At 36.0% G+C, this 15,364-nt stretch overlaps 1 protein-coding gene across 1 annotated transcript in view; it reads right to left on the bottom strand.

The window, feature by feature from the left end:
• Positions 1–297: 297 nt before the first annotated feature.
• Positions 298–15,364, bottom strand: part of ABCA2 (ATP binding cassette subfamily A member 2) — a gene marked incomplete in the record, with an annotated part of 2,505,641 nt that continues 2,490,574 nt past the window's right edge. The window contains 1 exon segment of the mRNA XM_044058216.1: positions 298–5,246. Coding sequence (XP_043914151.1) covers positions 5,211–5,246 — 36 coding nt within the window.

Below are 15,364 nucleotides of genomic sequence, written 5' to 3'. Positions count from 1 at the left end.
TATGAAGCAAGAAGAGTCAAGCACTATTTGGTATTTAAATGTTATGCTAATAAGATGTCCAGATTTTTGGCTAGATGCACCTAAGGGCCTTTGTTCATATTTTCTATGTCTACAGATTGAGAAGTATAGTTAATGGAATAGTTTGACAGTTGGTGAGTACCAATGTAATTGAAAGTATATCATGGAGGTAAATCTAAGATGAAAGCTTAAAAAACAGAATCCTGAAGAGTGTGAGTTGTCAGAGCTGAGGTGGCAGAATATCAATATAAATAAGTGTCCTAAGAAATCCATAAAAAGATGGAAAACGATGTTTATGGCTCTGGATGTTTCCCTCATGTTGGCACCAAGCTAAGCATAATTTAATCATTGTTCTACCATAAAAGAAGCCCAGAGCATTATTCTTACATCAGTAGTCAAAGACGTTTAGAAATGGAAAGACACCCACAAATAATAACAATGCTACTTACTTAAGCAGTGTTTGGCAAACCATGCATTTGGTTCTGAATCACCCACTTGTAACCCAGTTCAGATGCACTGCAGATCAGCAACTTCAAATTATACATTTGTTCCTGAAAATAAACTGGTTATATCCACTTTCTTGAGAGAGATGATGCCCAATGTTACTTAAGTGGTGTTCCACATTTCAAACCAACATGCCTTCATTCAGTTCTATTAACAACGGTGCTAATCTGTGACATTGTAAATTATGCCCTGGAAGCAAACCTAGCCGTCATCAAGGTTGTAAACAGAGACTATGCCAGTGGTGCTAATGATGTCTACGTCAGTCACTCGGCTATACAACCCACATAAACTAACAATCCTTTAGCCCCCAAATGCACCTTTATCCCCAACTCCCCTACCCCAGTATAACATATCAGTACAATCAAAGCAGTTAATCAACACAAATGTGACTTTTAGTATCTGGCCTCTTGTTCTTTTCAGCGTACTTAGATCATATGTTTAGGTTCATAGGTTGATACTAGGTTATCAGCCCTAGGGCCTATACAAGCCTAGCCATAACAATTCCCTGGCTGTTTCTTCCCACACTATTTACTTCCCTGGACCCCTGCCTAGCAGGGCAACTGACGTGATCCACAGGGTTTACAAACTACAGTTTCCATTTACAGCAAGTGTAATCCAACTTAAGTACATTTTTACTGCTTCACCTAGTAAGAACTGCACAAAAGGCTTTACAAAGACAACTAGGGCAGGGACCAATAACCTAGGAAACAGTACAGTTAGATTGTGCACATGAAGGCTTTGGGAATGGAACTCAGCTCAGTGGGATCTATTTCACTGCCTTAATCCAATAAGAGACAGTACCAGACACTGGAGATCTATAACCCGAATGCAGTGCTCAGACATGCAGCTTTCTGCTAGAATTCAAACCCCTGAGATGCCAACCTGTCAAACACACAGGAATACATGTGTGTTTGAGCTTGTGTGCATATATGAGTTTGGGTGCATATGTGTGCATGACTACATCTGTATGCATGTGAAGAGAGTAGATGATCATAAATGTTCTCAAAATCTGCAGCTAATATAACATCTGGTGTATGGCAATTTGCCTAGTGCTTCCAATTTTAACTAGATCAAAAGGTCAGGATTGTGCTACTGTTCCTTGGTTTCTCAGACACAGACCTGGATTGCATGTTCTGGTAGATGCAAGAGCTGGAAGTCAATATTGGAACTTAATCTCATGTCAGCTGACTTTTTGTTACAATAATATGTACTGCAGATGCCTGGCCAGCTTTACTAGTGCTCTCTAGGAAAGGCATGAACGGTGCTGTTTTTAAACCAAACCCAGTTCACAACCAATCAAAACAATTGGAATCTGATGCCAAAGAATGGCGGATTTATCAGCCATCTTGTGAGACTTGCTCTGTGGATGAATGTGACTACAAGATGTGGCACTTGTGCAATGTTTATTGCTGGCACCCCCAAGTCAGTCAAGAAGTACTTGTACAAAGTGATAGGAGAGGTAGGCTTCTCAATGCTACCTCTGCCCAACATACTACTAGATAACTTTTTGAGGAACAGCTTTAAACCAGGTTGACTAGATTTTGATGGCAATATTTCAGCAAGATCACCAGAGTGGGAAGAGGATGGTAAACAGCAAGCTCTTGAAAACCGGATGCAGTGAGAGTCAGACCAGCCACCAGATATTCAGACAGCACTGTCCATAAACAGATGATGAAGGGCAGACCTGCCTCACACAGGCCAGCAGCAGTTTTTGTTTGTACAATTAGTTTGCTTTAAGACTTTCAACGAGTAAGAAAAGCAAACATATACATAACGGACTGCAGTTTCAATGAAAGACAGTAACAATTATAATAGAGGAAAACAAGTAATCTGAGTAACAGTCTAGAGTAAAAATAGGAATAATCTGGATTAGGTCATAGTAATGAAGCCTAAGCAGATGGGTAGCACTGCAGCAAACAAATGTTACCCCCTATCCATGGTAGGCTGCAGTTTTTCTTTTCAATTAAAAAAAAGATAGAAAGAAAAAATCTATCAGTAACTGCTTTGGTCTCTTGCATGGGGTGGTTGGGGTGACACAATTAGTGATTTTTTAGTAATATTAAATAACTGTTTTGTTGCAGGAAGATACAGTTTATACTGCAGCTGATTTTAGACACCGGTGAACTCTGCTGTTGTTGGGGTCCTCTTAGTTAACAAGAGTAAGCTATCTTACTTTGAGCTTGTTAAAAGCTGCTAAAAACAGCAAAAGCTTTTGCAGTACTGTTGTGTAGGTATTTAGACAGATGAGCAGCATTTTTTAACAGGATAAAGAGTCCCACAGTCTAATATCAGCTGTGTTCTTCAACAGACTTTCCTTGCACTCAGAAGTGCATACAAACTCCAAGTACACAGAAATCAGCTGTATTAGGTAGTTGTCTAGCTGAAAGCACAGAGAAATCTTCTTACATGGGAACCACATAAAACATGTTTGTATGGGGAGATGGGAAGAAATGGATCATTGGAATGGGACACAGTGTGGTGCTGATGGTGGGGAGGAATGAGAGAACCTGCAGTGTTAAGGTGACATGAGAAAGGAGTGGAAAATGGTGCTGGTGGATGTGGTTACAGGTGTAGGTTCACTGGTAAAGGACTTCAAGTTGAATCTTGTTGAGGCCCTACAAAATGATACTACCAACCATGGTTTGAGCAAACAGACTGACATGGTGTTAACCATGTTATTGTAATTAATAAAAATTAAGACCTCAAAAATATTGAGATGTCTGGGGGGTGCATTAAGCCCTGACTCTGGAGTTTGTCGTATAATATAATAGGAGGTAAAAGAAGCAGTGCCTCCTGCAGCAGTTGAATAAATTCCACGTTACCCACCACCCATTTTCATTCAATATATGACTGGGTGGGTGAATTACATTCCTAAAACAGTTCATCATAAATCATTTCTATGGTAAACACATTTTTTCTTTTGTTAATTTGGAAGCTCCCATTAAGCACCTATCTGTTCCCTAAATGCTGCAGGACTGAGTCAGCACAGACAAATATTTACCTCAAAAAAAAAGCCATAGCCTTCTGGTTACATTTTACTTATCTAGGATGTAAACATGTTAAACTGGAAAGACAGCTTAAGCGACTGGGTTCAATTTTGGACTTATTAAATCAAACTGGTATATCAACGGTTATCTCTTTTGAACAAGAAACTCTCTTTACTGATGTAACATATACATTTCTGCACCTCAACCCATTGTATGTGCAGAGTGGAATGTTATTCTTAAGAGTCCTGAATCTGTCATCATCTAATCATTACTAGAATTAAGTTCAAGCACAGGTTACTGTCAATGTCTGAAGATCACCATCTTAGAATTCATTCTATTACTTCAGTGAAGGCTTCATTTAAATGGGCTTCTATGCGACACATCAAAAAATCAGTTCTCTGTCCTTATCGTGATATACAGTGTTAGCAAAATAACTGAATTTGCCAGTTCTCAATGGAGCCATCTGAAAAAAAGTTTGAAAATACATTTTTTAAAAATATTTGTCTGACAACTTACAGTGTCAATATTCCAATAATCTTTGTCAAGATACAGTGTGTACTGTTTGCTTGCATAAAAACAATTTGCTTTTTATCATGAACTATAAATAAAGTGAACTAAACAAAAGTTCTGCTCAGGTGGAATGGGGCAAGCCTGAGTTGACTATAATGAAGTTTTAACAGCTGACTTGAAATGTTTTTTTTTTTTGGGGGGGGGGCTTCAAATCCTGAGAGGTAAGCACAGCCCTAGTATACCTCTGCTAGAGAATGTGTTGAGGATGACACCTGCTTCCCTCTGCCAAGAACCCTTGCTACATTTCAGCACCAAAACTAATTACGAGGACTGATAACACAGGAGCTCTAATTAGCAAATAAAGGTTATAGAAACACATAAATATCGCAGGTGCATGAAATTACAAAATGATACATTAATACTCCAGTAAATAGTATCAGCAAACAGCAAGAAAGATCAATTAATCTAAATATCTCAACATGTCACAACCGTCCCATGCTGGCAAGCAGCTACAGAAATAATGACTCATGGCTAACAAACACTGTAGTTAACTAAATCAGGGATCGCCCAGTGTCCTGGCAATGTATCAGACTATCACCCCAACCCAGCACAACACAATTTGAACCTGTTACTTTCAGAAGTAAGCATGTGTTGTAAACAGACACCTAGAGGCTAAAGCAGGGCTTTCCCTGTAACAGCGGACCCTACTTTCCCCCTGTTGTACACTAATAACAGTCCAGGCACATGCGACCAAAAATAGTGCACCCTGTCTTTTGTAAAAGTATGTTCACCCACTTCCATTTCACAGTCAATTTTTTAAAGTTTACATTCTGGTCCTCTAAGCACCACAGCAAAGAAAAGATTAAAAACAGCGAACAGTACATCTGTTGCTTTTTTGAATGACATATTAAAACACTGATGCAGTTCCAAGGAGACAGGAGTATGGAAAGCAGCGTTTTCTCATTGCTGGGTTTTAAGTGGTATCAGTATTTTTCTTGTTAGTTTTTCCACAGACTGGAACCAACTTGTAGTATCGCCGACCTCTGACAGAGTTCATTTTGTCTCTCTCAGGTAATCGCTGATGTCAGGCACAAACAACTAGTCTCTGTCTGTCCTCAAAGCCAAGGTATCATCAAAAGGTGGGAGGAAGAGACTTGGCAAGCTTCCAGCAAACACTTTGGTTCGATCATTTCAACAAAGTGTATCTGTGTTGAAGGACAAGTGAGCCTGGAGAAAAGAAATAAAGGCATTGAGATTACAGGAAAGTGAGAAGAAAATGAGAAAAAGTAAATGAACTCTGCAGATAAATACATCATCTAGACAGGACTGCAACATGCAAACATCTGCTGATATGTTCAGAACTTTAAACTGTGAGACTTATACTAATAAAGCTTGTGAGATGAATAATGTTGACTTTTTCACCAAATTTACCAATGACGTAATCTGCATATAAATAGAATGCTTAGTTATAAATAACATATTCATTTTTATTGCTTTCACTCTCAGTACACAGGATCAGATAAAAGCATGTCAGTCCAAGGCAGTAGAATACGGCAAACACAGTTTTAATTTAGCACTTTCATCTAAACAATCTTAGACGTGTATAGAATGAACCTACTAAACACCATATGATATTTAAAGATTCCCTATTACATTGTCAAACTTTTAAAAGTTCGAATGCTATATGGTTGAACCCATATGTTCGAACTTTTCAAAGTTTGAACGTGTTAACGGAGATCTCCTTCAGTGCGGAAAGGGAAGATTTCCCTTTACTGCACTGTAGTGCGGTCTCAGAGTTGGTATATTTTAAGAGCGGGGGTTGTTGGGGGTGCAACCCCCCACGTGGGGGGGTGCAGGGGGGCTTGCCCCTGCTTACAACCATTAGGTAGGTTTTTTCTGTTTTTATTTTTTTTCTGTCGTTTTCGAAATTTTAAAAGTTCAAACATATGGGTTTGACCTTATAGCGTTTGAACTTCTAAAGTTTCGATAACGTAATATGAATCCATATTTAAATATTAGAAAAGTCACATGACAGCTATTAAGAACATCATATGATCAAATACATTTAAACAAACAGTAAATTAAGACAATTATTTTAGGACACAATGGTAAAAGCACTTCCGAGTCGGTGCTATTGCATTTTTGAAATTCTTTCACTTTCTTTTGTGTCACAGGATACTGTGGAATCAATGACTCTTCGGTTATTCTTCTACTGTCTCTTCCCTCTGCTGTGGAAAATATGCCATTTTCAACATATCTTCTACATGTAACTCTTTATCAGAGCTATATGTCAGTCTCAAGTCATAAAGAAGCAACATCATCTTTTATTGCTAAGGTGACTTTTTCAACTATGCTTTCTAGAGTTTATGGTCTGTTTCTACTTGTAACTCCTTACCACAGTTATATTATGGAATTTCTCACATCCATACACTATTGCCCTCTGTGTGCATATTTCATGTGTGCATATTTAAATGCTCTCAAACCACAGGCATCTGTTTTGCCATCCTATAAATTAACAATTACTATACAATTCTGACTTACATGCACTTGTTACATAACTGGGTTATTTACATCATACTTTAATCAAGGTTCTTCTGTTACTAGTTTAAGCATTTCAAAACTCTTTTCTTGTCCATAGCTCAATTCCTGGGCATGTTAAGTATCACCTTTACAAGGCAGTGCATCATTTTCAAAAATATCATTAATGTCCATTTGCCTACTGCTCTTACTTTTTCTGAATCTAACATCAGATGCTCTCCGATGACAGAAAATGATCTATTCATTTTACACGTCATTATTATTTCAAATGTTTAATTGCACTGTGTTCAGTAGCTGTACCAGTCTATTCTCATGCTTATTTCTGAACTCAGATTAAGAAGTCATCAATTATGTTCAAATACATTACAAGTCTTCAATTCTTGTGTTAACTACTCTTTGAAATACTTCTGTAAAAGGTGAGAGACCAGGAGTCTATATATTTCTAATGGCACAAAAACAGTATTCAGCTGGAGATTTCTTCATCAAGCACTATCAGCTAGAATCTCTAGTTTGCATTTAATAAGGATCTCTGCATTTAGCACACACAAATTAGCTACCACAAATGCAAGCAATACAGAATACTGTCTTTTAATCATATTATTCAGACACACATGCAAAACTTGTCTTGCTTCACAAAAATGATGATAATATTCACCTATTATTTTGGTAGTTTGTTTCTCAGTGACAAGGGAACTTTCCATTTACTTCAATTATTGCTCACTTCTACTTCTGATAGTCACTTGTGCTTTGCAAATAGAATGTATTACTGACACATCATCTGGACTTACCTGAATATAATACTCTGCTGGTAAGCTATCCACATAGGTATATAAATCAGCACAGTAAGACAAGATATCCTCTATATAGCTATGTACAGTATTTAGATGGCTCTGCAACTGTTCTTTAAAAGAGCCATGTTCTGTTTTGTACTGTGAATATACTGCACCATGTTCAACTACTTACAAGCCAAACTACCCAGAATATTTAACAAATTAACTTTCTGATCCAAGATTAATATTTTCAAGAGTTTTTATAGTTTATATATTTGCATGTCCAACAACTTTTGACCCACTGACTTTATTTGGTATCCTGAATAAGACAATAATGTAAATACTGCTTTACTTACTGTACTTTTCAGCCATGATGCTTCAAAAATATTTTCTGGCAAAGCATTAGACTCAAGAACAGTGTCTCATTTTAATTAATCTAGAGCATTTTTTGCCAAACAATCTGCCAGTCTTGCTGCACTCTCTCTTAACTTTCTTACTTGACAAAATGAACTAATTTCAACAGTGCCTGCAAACACTTCATTTTAATGAATGAATCAATGATATAACCTAAATAATCCTGTTCAGGATGGCATCAATAGCCTCTATAATGTTATCAAACTCTGCTATCATGAGTCTATAATAACAGCACACAAATATACAAACATGCAAATAAATTCAACAACAAAAATTGTGACTCATACACTTCTTTTGTCATAAAACATGATAAAGAAATAATACTGACCTTTCAAAAATAACCTTAGTCTTAAACCATATATAGATGTTATACATCTAACTCTGATCCCATTGCATCTATATTATATATTCAAACTTTCTAAATTTCAAATCCCATATGTTCGACAACATATGATCGAAGTTTAAAAGTTTGAATATATAATAAAACAAAAAAAAACTTACCTTAACGGTGCAGGCAGGGGTGCAAGCCCCCCTGCACCCCCCACCCCCCTACTTAAATATACCAACTCCAAGATCGCACTTCAGTGCAGAAAAGGGAAATTCTCCCATTCTGCACCGAACGGCGCCGTTACGTTTAACCTTCGAACTCTTGAAATGTCGATCATATCGTGTCAACCATATGACATTCGACATTTCAAGTGTTCGGAGTTCTAATAGGATCCCATCCCATCTTGATCCCACAGGTTGAAACCAGTAACAATGTATTATTTACAAAAAAGAAAATGCTGTGAATGTATGATGTTATCAGTAAAACAATGAACTGATCACCCAGGCACAGGACATAGCAAATGTGTGTGCAGAGAAATATGCAAAGTTCACAGTAAGCACGTGAAATGTTAGAATGCTACAGTGACGGGGAAAACATTCCACAGATAATTAGAGTTATGATAACTGTTGCCACAAGCACAATAAAAAAGGAAGTTCAATGAGAGCAGGCAAGAAACCTGATGGTTTCTTAAAATGGATTTGAGGAAAACCTACCGACAACCTATTAGTCATATTAAACAAAATGCTAGCATATGTATAAATCCCCAACCTACAATGACAGGCTGTAGTAGTACAAATTCACAAAGGGGAGGAGGTACATTACACCCAGATCCATCAGACTGACCAGTACCCTTATACAACCATGAAAAAGGTCATAACGGAGCTTATCCAAAATGATACATGGCACCTATTTCTCAAGAGCCTTAGTTATTTGTTAGAAAATGTTAGCATTTCTGGTAATGTTTTACATAAACTATCATGTTACAATCCTCCATTAATTCCTATTTTGCAAACTTATTTTAATATTTGTGAACAAGAATTTAGAACTAAATTAGGTAAAATATTGATCAATCTTTCTTTAATCTTAACAAAGAAGAAAATAAAGCTATGAAACAGCTACAAAACATCCATAGGAAAAATACAACAGAATAAACATTGAATTAATAGATTTGTTGTATCAGAAAATATATTGATTTTAACATGCAAATTTTTAATTTATGGAAAAATCAAGGATAGGAGTGATGTTTTCTGGTCTCAAATTACACAAAGATTTAAAAGACCTGCCTTACAGACCTGTACTTTCCACATAAGGTTTAGAAACAGAATGCATTTCTTTATATTTAGATATTACGTTCCGAGCTTTGATAAACAATTGAAAATCTTTTGTTGCTGATTCGTGGGACTGTTTAGACAAAATAAGACATTTTAGATCTGATAAAGAAGACTTGATGTTTATGTTAGCTATTTCATCATTTTACACTTATATTCCGAAAGGAGGTGGTACTGATTATCAGAGGTATTTTTAACACACAATTATTATGCTGTTTGATTGACATTATATTACATAATAATTTTTATTTAATAACAATTTTTTCAAACAGAATACAGGCATTGCAATGGCAGCGATGGTAGCTCCATCCAAATTTGCTTTTGGGGTGCTGGGAAAATCAGTTTATTTTTAACTCTCCATTTTCATATCAAGTATCATTTTACAAGAGATTTACTGATGATCTATTCTTTGTGTGAATGGTACTAAAGATGACATTCAAAGTCTATGAATATTTAAATACAACTACAACTTTTTGCATTCAATTTTTTGGATGTTATGTTAGACCTTAGTGAAACTGCTAACATTATATTCAGCAAGATTATTAGAAAAAACATTTACAAATGACTATTTTCATTAAAAAAGTGTGGATCCAGGTTTTATGAAAAAACAGCATTCCTACTGATCAGTGAGCTTCTCTTTTAACATATATATATATATATATATTTTTATGCAGTTAACTTCATAAAAGGTTTATTTTTTCAAAGAGGTTACCCTGGGGATGTTCTAGAAAAGGCAATATGAACTGCTTTTGAGGTTAGAAACATTAGATATCCTCCAATTTTGAATGAAGGATTGTCATCATGCACAATTCCAAGACAAAATATTGATGGTTTTAACATCAGTTTCAAATGTGCCTTTTATGGTAGATGTTACAATTGATAGTTACATTATAATGGGCATGTTAATTAAGAATTGGAAGACTTTATTTGGAAATAAGGAATTGACTGATATAGTATGGCAAGGTCCATGTTTTGTTTATAGAAAGGTCAATATCTGATTATTAGAAAAAGCACAATCAAATATTGAAAGACCTCTGACCTCAGAAAATAAAGGTACATACAAATGCGGTGATTGTAAGAGCTGCAGGTATATTAATGAAGGCTCATATATTATGGTGAAGAACTACATAGGAAAAAAATACAATAATTGTAAATCAAATCATGTAGCTTCCTGTTTGAGCTGCCCTTCATTTTACATGAGTATAACAACCACAACATTAGGTAAGAGAATTTTCTGAGCATATATATATGCTATACAAAACAGGAATGAAAATAACGCTATTTATTAAAACTCACAAACATGTACGAGTTTAATTTTTTGTTTTGTTTTGTTTTTGTAGTTGACTATCAAATTAAGGATATAAGGGGTGGTGATGAATTTAATTGTTTAGAAACTAAGTGGCAAGTACTTTTGCGGGCAGATATGTATCTGGAATTATATGCCACCGTCAATATTAAATGTTATTTAAAACACAGAAAGATTAGGATTAGGTGACTGGGTATTTAATATGTACTTGTAATATAGAATCCATTGGTCATATGGCTTGCTCGTGTTTTTAAATGGAATTTGTACATTGTTCCAGCTTTTGTTCCGAAGTCTTTGTTATAGTAAGCCAAAGGCGCTCAAGTATTTTCAGTAAAAATGCATTGGTTCTTCAGTCGTGTGTGTTTCATTTTTTTGTTGGGCTCACCTAATATGTCGTTTGCACAATGGATTACACATGTATTTCAATAAAAGATGCTGAAATTTTGCAAGATATTCTGAAGAAAATTCCTGTCTATTGCAATAATTATCTAAATTTTAATGTCAATAAATGTAACATCAATAGATTTGGCAACTATGACATATTATACAGTTACAAAATAATAACATAATTAAAACTGTACAACCACAGAAGCCAATTTTAAACTTTGGCCAGCATATGTCTACCAGCATCAGAAAAATATATTTCATAGTCCATCTAGTCCTAAAGGACATTTCTAGTCACAACAGTGAGGGGACTGTATTACTTTATATCTCAATGATCCAACACATTATTGAAAAAAACAACTTGTTTTATGACTTCAAACAACCCAGCTGAAATAACATAAAACAGTACAAAGCATCCTTAATAGAAAAAGCACATGTTTGGAAAGTCTTATTCAGAAAGGCTTCAGGAACTGTCATTGCATACTATTTGTAGTAGGTTACTCAGTGGTGACCTCTATGTGGCCTATAAAGCACAGTCTGATCTGGCTGTGTTTGAACATCAGTGGGTGAAATGCACTGCTGAAGCAATCAATCATCAGGGAACCAAACCAAATAAAAAATGTATATACAAATAATGGAAAAAAAGATAATACATTATAAAGTGCCTTCAAAGATTTTGGAATAAGCTTCCCTTGCAGACAGAAGACATCAAGTTATTAATGTCAATTAAAATAATCTTGATATATACGTGTGTTTGTGTGTGTGTGTGTGTGTGTGTGTGTGTGTGTGTGTGTGTGTGTGTGTGTGTGTGTGTATACCTCACTTCATTCTAAAAAGAGCACAAGGCTTTAACAGTTTTACAGATTTAAACATGTTTATTTACAAGGAAACTGAAAAAAAAACTTCATCTTTTGGAAAAAATTCTGGGAATCAATAGAAAAAACATAAGTTCAGTATTTCAGTTCTTTCTTTTCAGAGTCCTCGCTGAGTATGAGATGCACCATCCTACCTCACACTGGCCAGAACACAACAGTACTTAAAAAACTTCAATTTCTTTGTCCAAACAAAAAGGCATTTCAAGTAACTTCACGTGCATTTCTTAAAAACACAGGGCGACAGTCTCATCCCTTTCTGGTTTGAGGGCAACCTTTTGATTTCCACTGTTGCTCCCTGGGACTACTTTTGGCATCCTCTCTCAGCTCAAGAAAACAGGAATTCATAACTTAAGAGTACTGAATCTGAAACAGCTCTACCTGTAGCCGATTCCCATTAACATTTTCATATCCATCTGCAGTCACTCAACATTAACAGAGTTAAAGGCACAATGTTACCTAGGCTCAGTAGCCACTGTTATACTGCTGTATGTATCTTTATATATATATATATATATATATCTATATATATATATATATATATATATATATATATATATATATATATATATATATATATATATATATATATATATATATATATATATATATATATATATATATATACACACATACATGAGTTTATGTCAAGTTTTCCAACTATAACAATTTCAAACACTAGAGCATAGAGAAAAACAGTTTGAATGACAAACATTTGAATACAAAATACTTAAATACTTCAAATCACAAAAAACATCTTTTTTTTTCTTGGGCTTACACTACAGTGAGGAAATGACAAATTCCATGACCCTACTGTAGTTTCATCCCATGCTTCTAAACACTTGCAATGTTGGAAAGGTTCATTTATAAACACTGTAGACAATATTTCATGAGCATGGACTGTTGATAGTTTGAAAGCTTGAAGGTAACCCCCCCACACACATACATACATATGCAGATAAATATATATATAGATATATGTATATGTGTGTGTGTGTATATATATATATATATATATATATATATTGGTGCATAAATTTATATCAAAGTTTCCATTCATCAACATGTGAGAAACCAGTACAGCTAATTGATCAGGATACAATGGGATCAGAGAATTTGCCTATTCCCCACTGTTTTGTAATCTTGGAGTTTGCCCCCTGAAAAATCACTGGTTAAATGTTCTCTTTCACTTCAATGTAGATTGATGGTTTTCTGCTCCAGCCATTTGAGAGAGATGAAGTACGTTTCAATGGTTTTGCTCATTGTTTACAGATATACCCCCCTACACACACACACAATCACGGAAAGTAGAAAATATTAAAAAAATAACGTGGTTAGGGCAGTCAAGCTTCCTGAAGGCCAGTAGATCGTGAACTTTTTTGTTTTGAATATCTTTGTACAATGACTGTTTGTACCACAACATCTACAAAATAGATGCAATGTTAGACACTTCTTCTCATTTTTTAGCCACATCAGGTACATAAGGCTTGAATTTAAATTGTCCTACGCTTCTTGTGCACTCTGTGGCTCTTTTTCTCATTGTTATTACTAATATCATGCATTTTCATTTTAGAATTTATTTTTACTTTTTGGTTAGACTCGCTTTGCTTTCCCTTTCTTTATTTAGTTCTTTTACATGCACACTTGCAATTTTTCTTGTTCTACATGCACCCACAACTTTATCTCTTAAAGCCTACCCCTTGTTTGATTTTTTTCTTATACCATAAACTAAACTATTCTGTCTTTATCAATAAATCACATGCAACTCAACAAATTCACATTCTCTGGCTCTGTTAGCTCAGTAAAATAAGTATCTATAGTTTCAATTGAGTCCTACTTTCTTGTAAATAATAAATGACAAATACATCAGTATAAAGACAGGGCAGTACTCCTAATCATAGCCTATACCCACAGCAGGATTATGATGGTGAGAAAAAAGAATGCATTCAGGCAGCAGTTGCAGGACCTGCTAGATAAAACAGTATTGCTAAAGGGAGACCTGAATGCTAATATTAGAAAAGACAGACAGACAGAAAAGGCTATGAGGACTGCCTGAGTCCACACTGGTGAGGGAACAGAAATGAAGCAGGACAGGTTACTATAAGCTTTTGTCTGGCAAATGATGGTAGTCAACACACAGTTCAACAAGAGAAACAATCACAATATCAAATATAAGAGTGGACAACATGCAACTCAGGTAGACTTACTCCTACCAAGGAAAGGACATTTGTGTAGAAACAGAGATTGCAAAGTAATCCCCAGTGAAACAGTCAGTTACAAGCATAAACGTCTGGTGGCCACAATGAGCTGCATGCAGTAGTCCTAGATGGCTCTAAGATCAACAGAGACTAGGCTGAAGACTTGGAAGTTGACTGGAGCAAAAGGACAAGGGTTGAAGGAAATACTCATGATGTAGCACTTCGGGAAGAAGGGTAACTAGATGGAGTCAAGGTAGAATGGCTGCATCTCATCCATGCAAAGGTCAAAAATATAGAACAGACATGTAACTGAGCCAGGTATGGAAGCAAGGCACTTAAGGAAAGCTAAGCTGGTGGTGGAATGCTGAATTCCAGGAAGTTATCAAAAGAAAAAAAAGAGTACAGGATGAAGTAGAATACAGAAAAGTCAAACCAGGCTAAGAAGGAATACTGGTTGATTAACAAAGAAGCTAGGAAAGCAGTCACAGTGGCACAGAACAAGGTGCCAGAGAAACTCTACTAGCTTCTGGAAAGTGTCTCAGCAGATGGCACAAAGAAACTATATCAGACCAAGCTAGTTGCCATGGTAGTAAACAGGGCAAATCAGAAGAAAGTGAAAATTATGACAGAAGGTTAAACAGTGGAATAGGTTAACAGTTTTATGTTTCTGGAACAGTTAGTTGAGAAGAAGGGAAGTCTGAAAGGGGAGTTCAAAGCTAGAATCAGATGTGCTGCAGCAGTCAACTGTAACAGAGTGTCAGAGATAGGGTGAAAAGAAAGTTCAACAAAACGGTGATGTAACCAGTGCTTCTGATTGGTACAGAAACCTGAGCAGGATGATTGAGATGATGATGAAGTGCTTGAGATGAATGGTAGGATAAACACATTGTTGAACAGATGAAGACATGAGGATACTGGAGCAGAAGCCAAAGTGGCCCCAGGTGCAACTCAAGTAGAACAGATTATGGTGGTTTGGTTAAACATGCAAGAAAGCAGAAGATGACTTAGTGAAGAAAATTTGGGAGAGAGAGAGGGAAGGCAAAAAGGAAAGGAGAATTTCCATACAAGAGATGGATGGATGGATGGATGGATTGTCTGAGAGAAGACTTGCAACATTCAGGTAGGACTGTCGAAATAGGTAGGAGACTGGCACTGAATATGGCACCCCAACCCCTTGCAGAAAAATGGGTAAAAGGGGGGGTTTGAC

Source organism: Protopterus annectens, chromosome 16.part0 (assembly GCF_019279795.1).
Source record: "Protopterus annectens isolate FY-2018-M chromosome 16.part0, PAN1.0, whole genome shotgun sequence".
Classification (NCBI taxonomy): domain Eukaryota; kingdom Metazoa; phylum Chordata; order Ceratodontiformes; family Protopteridae; genus Protopterus; species Protopterus annectens.
Note: the sequence above shows the minus strand (reverse complement) of the source record. Positions and strands in the feature narration are given on the sequence as shown.